This window comes from Pangasianodon hypophthalmus, chromosome 26, assembly GCF_027358585.1.
Source record: "Pangasianodon hypophthalmus isolate fPanHyp1 chromosome 26, fPanHyp1.pri, whole genome shotgun sequence".
NCBI lineage: Eukaryota > Metazoa > Chordata > Actinopteri > Siluriformes > Pangasiidae > Pangasianodon > Pangasianodon hypophthalmus.
Window position 1 is genome coordinate 16,172,660 of NC_069735.1, and position 12,873 is coordinate 16,185,532.

The 12,873-nt window shown below is 42.5% G+C and overlaps 1 protein-coding gene across 1 annotated transcript; it reads right to left on the reverse strand.

Moving 5' to 3' along the window:
* Positions 1–6,390: 6,390 nt before the first annotated feature.
* Positions 6,391–12,371, reverse strand: LOC113537692 (B-cell receptor CD22). The gene is made up of 13 exons (XM_034300064.2): positions 12,261–12,371; positions 11,746–11,826; positions 11,107–11,454; positions 10,580–10,813; positions 9,099–9,356; positions 8,723–8,977; positions 8,356–8,613; positions 7,999–8,259; positions 7,825–7,912; positions 7,704–7,749; positions 7,254–7,340; positions 7,072–7,152; positions 6,391–6,806 (listed from the first exon to the last, which is right to left on the reverse strand). The coding sequence occupies exons 2-13, from the start codon at positions 11,804–11,806 to the stop codon at positions 6,786–6,788; spliced, it is 1,998 nt and encodes a 665-aa protein (XP_034155955.2). The 5' UTR covers positions 11,807–11,826; positions 12,261–12,371; the 3' UTR covers positions 6,391–6,785.
* Positions 12,372–12,873: the final 502 nt, after the last annotated feature.

The window sequence follows — 12,873 nt, forward strand, 5'->3', positions numbered from 1 at the left end:
CTTGCTGTAAACTCTCGGTATTTACATTCATGAAGGCGTCTCTTGATTGTAGATTTTGACAATGATACACCTACCTTCTCCAGAGTATTCTTGACTTCTGTTGATGTTGTGAAGGGGTTTTTCTTCACCAAGGAAAGGATTCTGCGATTATCCACTTTAGTTGTCTTCCATGGTCGTCCAGGCCTTTTGGTGCTGCTGAGCTCGCCAGTGCATTCCTTCTTTTTAAGAATGTACCAAATTGTTGATTTGGCAACTCTTAAAGTTTTTTCTATCTCTCTAATAGGTTTCTTTTTTTTCATCCTAATGATGGTCTCCTTCAATTGCATTGAGACCTCCTTGGACATCATATTGGTAGCTCCAGTCGAACAGCTGTCAAATGCCAACTCAATACCTGATATCAACTCCAGACCTTTTATCTGCTGCATTTGTCTTGAAGTAACGAGGAAATGGACTGCACGTGACTTGTCAGTCAATTGTCCAAATATCACTGAGTGCCTGAAAATGGAAGAACCTTGCTTAAAATCGCTGTAATTTCTAAATGGTAAATGCCATATTTTTGTGGAACCTCTTAAAATAAAGCTGAAAGTCTACATTTCGATCACATCTTGATTGTTTTATTTCACATCCATTGTGGTGGTATGTAAAGGCAAAATCACAAAAACTCTGTGATTATCCAAATACTTCAGGGCCTACCTGTGTGTATACATACATACATATATAAATATACTTTCCACTTGCATGAGTGGGCAAGCATGAACCACAGGAGAAGGGATAAGGTGCCAACGTGCTCTTTATTTGTGTTAAAGAGTCGGGAAGGTGGGGTGGATGGTTCTGCCGTGCTCTTGGTGCTTTGGAGTGAAGGTGTAGACAGCTTTGAGACAGGTGGGTTGAGTCACGGGTGGGTTGAGTCACACGAGGCTGCTGGGGTGTCGTCTTCCTCATCGTCTATAAGGAACAGAGAGACAGAGGTTAGTATTGGGCCTAGATTGCCTACCTCTGGCTGGCCGCGGCCCCCTTTTTTACTCCCGCGTCATCTCCAAGAAGGTAGATAGTTGCTGCCGTCTTCATTGGCTGCCAGCCATGCCTTATTTCCCCGCCCTCGGCAGCCACGTGCTCTCATGCTTTCCAAAACACTGGTGGTGCTGAAGTGGCACTGTCCATTCATCACCATTGTGGCAGAAGAGTGTAGAGCACTTGCTGGTTTCCGTGCATGTGCTGCCAGCCCGTTGTCACAGTACCCCCCCCAACTCCGAGCCTACTAAAGGTGCAAGTTGACCCCAGAGCGCACACCAGGGAGATAGGCTGTCTGCGTTTCCATGCTTGACCACCGCTCTATGCTGCACCTGGAAGTTAAAGTCTTGTAAGGACAAGAACCAGCTTGTTACCCTTGTGTTCGTGTCCTTCGCTTTGGCCATCCACTGGAGGGGGGCATGGGCACGTCCGTAACCAGGGTGAAAGGCAGGCCTGCCAGGTAATAACAGAGTTCTTCCACCTCCCACTTTATGGCCACCGCTTCCACTTTCTTTTCCTGGGGCATGAGGAAGCCTCGGCCGATGCAGTAAAGCAGGTATCTGTGCCTCTGTGAGCCCCAGTTGACACTTGAAGTTGGCGGTTAGCCTAACTTCTGAAGCTCCCCCAGGACCTCCCGGAGATGGTGTAGGTGGTCGGACGAGGTGGAGTGAATGACCATGTCTTCAATATAAGCCACGGCGTAGGAAAGGTGGGAAAGTGTCCCGGGGCCTCATGCAGGCCAAAGGGGAGGACACGGCATTGCCTATGCCTGCCAGAGGTCGAGGATGCTGTCTTGGGCTTGGTCTCTGGGCTGAGGGCCACTTGACAGTAGCACTTAGTAAGGTCGAGGGTTGAGATATAGCGGTCCTCCAGAATCTCTCCACCAGATCATCGACCCTAGAGAGGGAGTAGCTGTCGAGGTCGGATACCTGGTTCAGCTTCCGGAAGTCATTATTCAGCTGTATGCTCCTGTCGGGCTTGGGTACCATAATGATCGGGCTGGACCAGGCCCTGTTGGATTCCTCAATATTTCCGTCTCGGAGCATCCAGCTGACCTCCTCCTCGATTGCCTGATGACGGGCCTCTGGGACATGGTAAGGCAACTGGTGGACCACGACTCCTGGTGGAGTCTTGATGTCATGGTGGACCAGATGGGTGAGGCCAGGTGTGGAGGAGAAGACATCCACAAACTGGTCCACCACTTCCGAGAGCTCCTGGTTCTGGGCTGGGAAAGGGAAGGAGGAGGAGGACCTGTTCTGCAGGTTGGAATTCCCTAGGCTGGGCTGGACAATTGTAGGTCCTCCTCTGCTCTTGCTGGTCTGTGTCCATATGCTCCCTAACGATAGGTGCCACCCGATCGATCTTCTCCTGCATCTCTTGAACATACTCCACCAGGGAGCGATAAGGAGAAGGCTGCCACAGTCAGGCAGCCCTTCAGGTTGCTGTTTGAAGAGGATCTCGAAGCGGGTAAACCCAATGGAGGTCTGTGGAGTCTGTGTACCGGAGAAGCCTGGCCAGTCGCACCCGAGCAGGAGGGGTACAAGGAGATCTGGTACGAGGCTGACCAGAACGGTCCACTCTCCGGCCTGACTTTGTATATGGACCCTTCTTCCAGCTGGTTCCTCATCAGGAGCGAAGGGTGGGCCAGGGTTATGGTACTCCCCGAGTCTAGTAGGGCAGAGACTGGGGTCCCATTCATCTTCACCTGGACCATGGGCAAGCATGGCAGGGGTGCTTTATGGAGGGCGCAGCTGACGAGCCAGGGTTTGTCCGCTTTAATGCTGGAGGCGACGAGGTCCGGCTCGGTAAGCATGGGCTCATCCTGGGGTGTCCCATAAGTTGGGTTGTTAGGCAGCCTCCTTGCCCTGCAGTAAGTTGGGTCTGGGTGGCGGACTGGAAAAGCTCTGGTATATTCACGCCGCTTTCCATTGTCACTAGGGCCTGTTCTAACACCTCCAGCATCTCTCAGGGGGTCTGGGAGCCGCTCATGCCAACGGCCTTCCTTTCTTCAGATGGCAGAGCTCTGAGGAAATGATCCATGACCACCTTCTCGACCTTCTCGGGCTGGAGCCATCGTTTGGTGGTCCCGAGAAGGTGGTCCATCTGCCGCTGGGATTGTCTTTGGGGTTGTAAGCCCAGCGGTGAAATTCCACTGCCGCATTCACCGATGATAGGCCGCAGTGGGTGAGTATCTTGGCCTTCAGCTGGGCATAGTCGGCTTCCTCTGGTTGGTCCATTGCATGATACGCCAGCAGGGCCCCTCCCGAGAGAAAAGGGATCAAGATACAGGCCCAATCCTCCTCGGGCCAGCGTTCCTGGAGCACTGTGCACTCAAATATGTACAGGTAGGCCTCCACGTCATCATCGCCGGTCATCTTTGTGAGTAGGTGCTGGACCTCTCGGCAGGGGTCAGGGAGAGGGATGGCAGCGGCAGATTGTCCCTATTGGCGCTCCAGCAGCTCTTGGGTGACCATTCATAGCCCCTGCGCTAAAACCTGTGTTATGGCCTGTTGTTGGAGGTTGGCTTGGAGCAGGTGCTGGAGAACATCCATGGGTGAGCTGGGGTTGCTGTGATTGGGTGGCGGTAACGGGACCCAGGGGGCGCTGTAGTAAGTAAGCAGGCAGGTTGAGTCACAGGCGGCCGCTGGGGGAGTCGTCTTCCTCGTTGTCTATAAGGAACAGAGAGACAGAGGTTAGTGTTGGGCCTAGACCTGAGATTGTCTACCTGTGGCCACAGCCCCCTTTTATACTCCCACATCGTCTCCAAGATGGTAAAGAGTTGCCGCCATCTTCATTGGCTGCCAGCCATGCCTTACTACCCTGCCCTCGGCAGCCACGCTTTCCAAACCACGGGTGGTGCTGAAGCCGCACTGTCCATTCAACCCCATAGCGGCAGTAGATTGAGGAGCGCTTGCTGGTTTCCGTTCATGGGCTGTTGGCCCGTTGTCACACGTGGTTAATGAGGATTCCACATGTTTTGTTCCTTCCTGGTCTGTCGGCCCCCTAAATAACAGCATGAAACTCCAGACCAGTATACGACTGCGTTGTCACTTGACCATACTGTTGTTTTTTGCAGAGCACTGTGGGCTGTTGGAGGGTTTATATTTATAAATATTATGCATACCAGGTCACCTACATTGTGCACTTGTGTTGTGTTGCTTGACTCCTTTAAATATGTAGTGCTAGGCATAAACTATAACAAATAAAATATTTTTAATAGTTTATAGGGCCCAACCTCTTGAAAAATCAGGAGATGTCCCTTGTAATTGCAGATATAATATTGTTAAGCCTATTATCATCATCTTTCATGACAAGGAAGCTTGTGTTTTGGATTGTTTGGCTCACTATTTTAGTAGTGTGGTTCAGGACTGGATTTAGCCTGTCTTGATACATAACCATTCATGAGTGCAGTGAGATAGTGTTCCTGTAGCTCAATACTATCATGTTGACATGTAAATGTTTTTGATTGATTGATTGATTGATTGGCCATATAAAACTAAGCCAAGGGTGTCATGGGTCTTTTGTGAGACCCCGAAGGGCGGTAATCTAAAGCCGTAATTAGAATAGGACTAAAGTTCAGGGTTTCAGGGTTCAAGCTTATGTTTTTTAGATTTTTAAATCAACAGTCCACAAGAGGGAGCAATGAATAAATACAAACCAAACAGTGTTTTAGTGTTTATTGTTTATTGCAAAGAACAAACCTGGCTGTTAACAAAGTGCATTTATTTTTAAAATTCTAAAATTATAAGAGCAAAAGATTTAAGCTAGGCTCTCAGGCCAATTCCACTGTTCATTTTCACACTGTTTTCAGTCATAGTTTTTGTCTTCTGACAAAAATATCCTTTAAATTTAGTCAATATTTCATCATCTGATATTTATTCATTTTAGACAGTTTTACTCTGACTAAAATGGCACTGAATATTAGTGAACGGCATTTTAGTTGATGAAAAAATGCGCAAAATTAAACCAAACATTCACACATTTTATATATTAACTTAAACATGTATTAACTAAAACATGTGAAAACTGTCCTTGTGGTGAAAACCTGATCTCCTGAAATAATAACATTACAGTGATTACACTATTGTAATACAATATTGTGAATTCTTTATGCTTTAGTTCTTCATTGTCCATGTCTTATTGCGATGTTACGGAAAGAGCGGATTCACAACGTGAGTTAGGATTCTACCTAGTGCCTAAGTTCAACTTCACTTGTGAATGAAGTGATCTTAGGCACTAGGTAGAATGGTAAGTCACGTTGTGAATTTTGTGGAGGACCAAGTTATAATATTACATTTATGTTGTGTATATGTCTGATTGATATATAATATATCTTCAATCTCTCTAAATATATAAATATATACAAATATATCTAATCTTGTGTGTCATTTTTTCAACATGTTTTAAAAAATCTTAAATTCGGATGCACACGGTTTTTGCATTCAAATGTGTACTTTTATCTTAAATATCAATTCTCTCAGTTTTTGCATTCAAATGTGCATTTTTATCTTAAACTTGACGAATGTTCGAAGTTTGCGTTTTAATTTGAAAGCCCTAGAGCAGACGAGAGGACAGAAGCAGCACAAATGGCTAAAATGTTGGTGAAATTCATTCTTATGTAAACAAACACGCACCTAAACACAATGCGGAATATCGAGGTCAGCAAAAACGATCGAGGTCATGTCCATATATCGTACGATAAGTCTATAACGTAATTATCGTGACAGGCCTACACTTATGTTATACACGTGTATGTTACTGACATAAAATGTTCAAATGTTACAGTAGTGGGGGGCATGGTGGCTTAGTGGTTAGCACATTTGCCCTGTGTGTGTGGAGTTTGCATGTTGCAATGTCCATTGTTAAAAGCGCTATACAAATAAAATTTAATTGAATTGAATGTTGTCCCTGTGTTTTGGGGGTTTCCTCGCAGTACTCCGGTTTCCTCCCCAGTCCAAAGACATGCGTTGGAGGCTGATTGGCATTTCCAAATTGTCCATAGTGAGTGAATTAGTGTGTGAGTGTGTGTGTGAATGTGCCCTGCCCTAGTTTGGCACCCCTCCATGTGCCCCAAGTTCCCTGTGAGAGGCTCCAGGCTCCCCACGACCCTGTGTAGGATAAGTGGTACAGAAAACACTTGTTTGTGTTTGGATGGGCCTCTTATCAGTCATTTTATAGACACTCCCTAACTCCACTTCACTCTGCCCACATCTCAGGCTCAAATCAGACAGATAACTCTTGCTGTGAGCAAAAAAAAAACAAAACAAACAAATTTCAAATTTATTTACACCATTGTTTTTATGGCTCTGCATTTCATGTGATGGCTCTCTGGACACGGTATTACCTCACTGCTCATGAAAATTAAACAATACTGAAAGATTATACATCATATTTGAGTTTATTGTGTAAATCCTTAATGGCACACATTTTTGTGCTTAAAGAACAAGTGAAGCATGAGTACAGTGTGTTACTTTAGCAGGTAAATATAAAAATATAAACCCCTAATTAAAAAGAGGAAAAAAAATACAGCACACATGTAGAAAAAGGATGCATAGGTGCAAAGCAGAACAGTTCAAAATGCCTGCACACTGTTGTTAATCTCAATATATATATGTGTTCATAAATGTAAAGCTCTCACTCTTCAACTATTTAAAGATAGAGTTCAATATTGATCCACAGACAGCTCAAAAACAGAACTATTCTAACATTGGTCATCTCTCTCTCTCTTTCTCTCTCTCTCTCTCTCTCTCGACATGGTGTCGATGTTGATGATCTCACTGTTGTTTTCTTGCAGTCTAGAAAAAGAAATTGTGAAACAGCTTAAGGTGAAATCTTGAGCAAACAGTACAACAATACAACTGATTATGTAATTTCAAAATGGAAGCGTATTAATGGGTGAGAACAAATGTAATAATTTGTTCCTAAAACTGTCCTCTTGTCATACAACCGTTTTAAACCTTTGGATTTTGGGCTTTAATGGTTTATAGTTTTCCAAAGCTCTTTAGCTTGGTACTATATTCATCAATTATCCAGTGAAGCGAAGCAAATAAAAGCACTCACTGTTAAAGCGTCATAATCAGGAGAGATGGACTTGGAATCCAGAGCTGTGTACGTGTCATCAGGAGGATTTGGGTGAACCGTCTGTGTGTGAGAGAAAGAGAAATAAATAATTTGTTCATCTTTCTTAGTGATTCTTTCCAGATCTGAATGTCTGAGTGAAGTGTGACTCTGAAAACACTTACTGCAAGTGTGTCATACACGTCTTTGGAGGACCTGGTCTGAAGATCAAGAGCTGTGTACGTGTCTTCAGTAGGACTGCAGTAAACGGTCTGTGTGAAGATTATAAAGAATGTATTTGGTGTTTTTTAGGAATTCCTCCAGATCTGAATGTCTGAGTAAAGAAGCTGTACCTCAGGTTGCTTTCTATGACTTAATACATAACAGCATTTACCATTATAGCTATGTTTGGAGATGAAAAGTGCCACATTTTGTAAAAAAAAAGTTAGAAGTCAGGCTTGTCAGACTAGACCCTTGTGTTTCCTCATGTTCATTATGATTATCACTCTCTATTGTGCTGTTTTCCAGGTAAGCATGAGAGTTTTATGTTGATGTCCTAAGTGGTTACCAAAAACAAATTATCATCAAAGCAGTAAGTCACACTGTGTCACTCTGTCCTGTTACAGTTCACTTACCTGACCAGACTTGGTATAATCAGCTGAACCTCCTCTTCTCTTTCTCCTAAAAAGTAACAATAATCAGAGGATTCATATCACAGATATTTTAAGCAAGTTGATGAAAAATACATATGCTTACCTCATACATAAAACACCAATGATGGCAAATAAACATCCACATCCAACTGTCACTCCAAGAACTACATACAGAACTACACTTGTGCCCCCTGTGTGCAGACAAATATCAGTCAGCTATAACTCATTCACCTTTATCAATGCTACAAAGTGTTATTTGTTATAATAACTGTAATACCATTTAGAGTGAGAGCCACTGCAGCTGCTGTCTGATTCCCATATTTATTCTGAGCCACACAGTAAAATGTTCCACTGCTGTTGAACGTCAGTGTGAAGCTGTAACTCTGTCCAAATCCTACAGGTGAGCTTTCATCCACCTTATACCAGGTGTAGGACTGCACAGGTGGGTTAGCATCACTGCTGCAGGTCAGAGTCACTGAACTGCCCTCCACTATCTCACCAGAGCGACTGGTGGACACTGAGACTCTCTTTGGAGCATCTGAAAAAAGGGCAATAACAGAGGTTTAAGAATATTTAAGTGAGAACCAGTGGCTCAGTGGATGTCAGCCAGCCGCCTGCACAATCAACCACTTACACAAAACATTTAAAGTCGCTCCATCAGAGTATTTCTCTCCGTGTTGATTACTGGACTTGCACTTGTAATCTCCACTGTCCTCAGAGCTGAGCCTGTTAATGATGTAAGATTGTCCTGTTCCTATATAGGATGTTCCCTTATACCAGTTGTAGCTCTCCACAGGTGGTTTAGCATCACTGCTGCAGGTCAGAGTCACTGAACTGCCCTCCACTATCTCACCAGAGGGACTGATGGACACTGAGACTCTCTTTGGAGGATCTGAAAAATACAAAATATTACTAAACACAAAATTTTTAGGGATTAAAATCAATGTGTACCATTTACAAATATCAGATAGTTTTATGAACTCGACCCACCCAACACTTACACAAAACTTTTATAGTCACTTCAGCAGAATATTTCACTCCATGTTGGTTCCTGGACTTGCACTTATACTCTCCACGGTCCTCAGAGCTGATCTTTCTAATGGTGTAGGTTTTTCCATTGCTTTTAGGTGATGTTCCTTTAAACCAGCTATACTCCACAGGTGGGTTAGCATCACTGCTGCAGGTCAGAGTCACTGAACTGCCCTCCACTATCTCACCAGAGGGACTGATGGACACTGAGACATTCTTTGGAGGATCTGAAAAACACAAGAAGGAAAGGATACAAAGGAAACACTTTTCATTATCTTTCATAATTTTTCAGTTTACTGAGGGTCAGGAAGTTATACGATGAACCGTAGTGAATCATTGTTAACTCACATTGGACTTTCAGAGACACAGCAGTTGAGGACTGAAGTCCATGTATATTTTCAGCCTGGCACGTGTAACCTCCACTGTCCTTAGAGCTGGTCTTGTTGATGGTGTAAGTTTTTCCCGTTCCTATAGAGGATCTTCCTTTATACCAGGTGTAATTCTGCGCAGGTGGGTTAGCATTACTGCTGCAGGTCAGAGTCACTGAACTGCCCTCCACTATCTTACCAGAGGGTCTGATGGACACTGAGACACTCTTTGGAGGATCTAGAGATAGAAACGTAAACTGCAGAGTATGAAGGGTTTTTCTTTTTTAATAACCGGACTATGAAAGCCATCGTTAATTACTGAAAAAAATCTTTTGATTCTTTTGGTCATGTATGAGTTTGACAGAAGCGATATTCAAAAAATGTTTTGTGGTGGTGTTTTTAAGTCAGTATATTACATCTTTATAGAACAGAGGTGTGGCCTGTTCGATTTTTGGTTTGTCAGATTTGTAACAGTTTGTTACTGTACAACTTTGTAAGCATGCTTATGTGCTGGTATGGAGCAATGTTAACATTGCATGTATGCTAGTGTCCAAATGTACGGAGGTATGCTAGTATGCAAGTAAATTAGTGTGCAATTTTTGCTAGTCTGCTGTTAGCTGCTGTTCAAGTATGTGAGTATGTACACTTGCTTTATTTTTATGCAGTTATACCTGTATTGAAGTATACAAGTACTCAAGTATAGGAGTATTTAAATACACAATAAATCTAGTAAGCAAATATGCCAGTGTGCAATGCTGCAGCTAAGGCTACTGTGGAGTTTATCCCAGGTCAGCCGAGTTATGTGGGTAGCTAAGAAGAGAGGAAGTCCAGGATGAGTCATAGCAGTGCAGAGAGAGCATGCCCACTGTAATTATTGATGTTATAGTCATGTGTTCACTGCAGTAAATGTTAGATTTTAATTCACGACATGGAGGAACGGGTGATCTTGGTTCAGAAAAGGAAATTCTTTGTCTCATTACTAATGTTTAGTTAATGACCAGCTAATCTTTATATTGGTGGAGTAGCAATATATCATTTTTGAACGAGTTGTCTCTCTGGGAGATGAAGTGAAAGTGCTAGCCCATCAAAAAAAAGAGGCATTTTTAAACGAGTAATGAAATTCTCTCAGTTTATCCTGGGAACGCTGGGTGCAAGGCTGTGATAACAAGCTGGATGGGACACCAGTTCAAGATCCCCCCCCCAAAAAAAACCCTAAATTATAATATATAAATAATAAAATATTATATTACTTTACTTTTACACACTGAGCCAAATCAAAGAAAAATAACTACAGGAATATAAGAAATATATTAGATATACATGCCTGTGTATGTGTGTGTGTTACTTTGCTCTTTGTTACTGCTTCATTAGTGATGGGATGCAGTAACAGTTTACATGTGGATTCAGCATGAATTTTTAGTGTTGCTAGTTTTAAGAGTGAATAAATAAATCTGTACTTACACTGGACATCAAGACTAACATCACAGGACTGAAGATTCTGTACAGCACAGCTGTATCTGCCTACATCGCTCTGACTGACTGATTTCAGACGGAGCAGGTTAGTGGAGGAGGATAAACGACGTCCACTTCTGTACCAGCTAAATGTTGGATTGCCACTCAGTCTGTTCCTGGTTTTACAGGTGAGAGTGACTGCATCTCCTTCAAACACTCTATCAGGAATCTGTACCTCAAGCTCTGTGGAAGACAAGAAAGGAAAGAGATGAAACATGCAGTAGAGTGTCTGGGGATTATTGTCTGTTCTCCTGTTATTAAATATTTAGCTTCCAAATCAAAAACCTACTGCTTACTTGCTAGCAGATGTTAGCAAGTTGAAGACATGGCAAATGTCTATGCTATTTAAATGTGCTAGTTAGTTAGATAACGCAAGACAGTGAATTTGTGTTACTGCACTACTGGAGGAATCTGACACACTAGTCAGATACTAGTGAAAAGTACAGTGTGTCGTTATTTCAGCTGATGGGGCTTACCTGTGACAGAAAGATCAACTCCATCTTTACCCTGATACCTTCCTCCATCGAATGTTGTTAAAAATCTGAAGTAGTATTTGCCTTGGTCCTGTTCTCTCACATCACTCAGTCTGAGACTGCAGTCACGCAATGTGTCTCCGAGGTACTGAACCCTGCCTCTGTACTTTGGGTCTGAAGTCAGATCAGGAGGCTCTTTATCTGTAACTAACTCTCTGCTCCAGATACCTCTCTCAAATGTGTAACCAGCTGGATATGTGTATCTGCAGCCCATGGTCACTGTAGATCCATTTAGAGCACAGATAGACTTTGGTGTGTAATACACATCCCAGTCCTGAGAAACAGCAACTCCTGCAGCAGGAAATGCAGAAATGTGTTGATAATGCACATACGGGTCTCAGACAGTAAGAAAGCCTGCGTGAAGTCACACAAATGTGTGTGTTCATAAAGACACACAGTGAGAAGCTCCACAGAGAACAGTCCTCATGCAGTACAGCGAGGGAGAGAAAGCAGAACTTAACACAGAACTGCTGATGCTGAACAAACACAAAAAGCACAAAGGACAAGGACATATATGTACAACTGTAGACAGGCTTATTGCAGTATTTACTGTGAAATGATAATGTAACAGCTGTAACTGACCTGAAATCATGAGCAGAAACAGCAGAAAAAGGGGAGGAGTCAATCTGAGTGGCATCATCATTTGTGCTGCCTGTATATTTACTACATATGCAAAAATACTGTTCAGTTTTAACATCATAAAACACCCTTAACACCGTTAAATCAGCTCAAAGTGCTCATAAATGTAGACAACATTCAATGGCCAGAGGATTGTCATGTAGTGTTCAGTGTGAAAAATATTTCGAAATCCTGGCTTTAATATGAGATACACGCATGTACAGGAAAATCTTAAGTAATATACTAGACGGATATACTGATATGTGACTTGCTTCTTTTTTTTTAAATTGCTTATGTGAATCTGGGGAACTGATTCACAAAGACGTAGTAAGAAGAAACACAGTGTGGCAAAAAGGAAACGGCAATACAGTCATGAATTTGCAAAAAAAAAAAAAAACACCATTCATCTTAGAATTAACTCAAAGACAAGGTTTAATTTCAATTAATAATAGAATATATTGCTAAAAAACTTTTCTGACCTCATTAAGCGAAGTTAATCTGCATCCAGTCATCTCCTGTGTCCGGATATAAAAAACAGAAATAACAGGAGTGGCTCTGAGGGTTTATACGATCAAACTGTTGGATGGAGTTCAAATGTTTTGCTATTTCCTTTCCAAAAAGATTGGTCACAATTTCTTAATATTTTTGCTGAATAAGTCCTCCCTTCCTCAGTAATGTTGCACCACACCCAAATCACTTGTGGTCGAAACTCTTCTTTTATTTTTACCCTCTGTTTGAATATCTACTATTTGCCTTGTTGAAAATACAGTAACACACACACAGATATATACACACACACACACATACAGTCAGGTCTGGATGTATTTAGCAATCACAGAGTTTTTGTGATTTTGCCTTTATACACGACCACAATGAATTTGAAATAAAATAATCAAGATGTGATCAAAATGTAGACTTTCAGCATTATTTTAAGAGGTTCCACAAAAATATGGCATTTAACATTTAGGAATTACAGCCATTTTCAACAAAGTACCTCCATTTTCAGGGGCTCAAAGGTATTTGGACAAAGTGACATAATTGTAAATATAACCATAATTTTAATACTTGGATGAAAATCCTTTGCAGTCAATG

What these genes read in the sequence shown, in the direction of transcription:
- LOC113537692 (XM_034300064.2), bottom strand. Translation starts at nt 11,806, where the DNA reads ATGATGATGCCACTCAGATTGACTCCTCCCCTTTTTCTGCTGTTTCTG. An exon ending in AGTGGCTCTCACTCTAAATG is followed by an intron (nt 7,913 to 7,998) that starts GTATTACAGTTA and finishes GTCTGCACACAG; the next exon opens with GGGGCACAAGTGTAGTTCTG. An exon ending in ACGTGTATGACACACTTGCA is followed by an intron (nt 7,153 to 7,253) that starts GTAAGTGTTTTC and finishes TCTCACACACAG; the next exon opens with ACGGTTCACCCAAATCCTCC.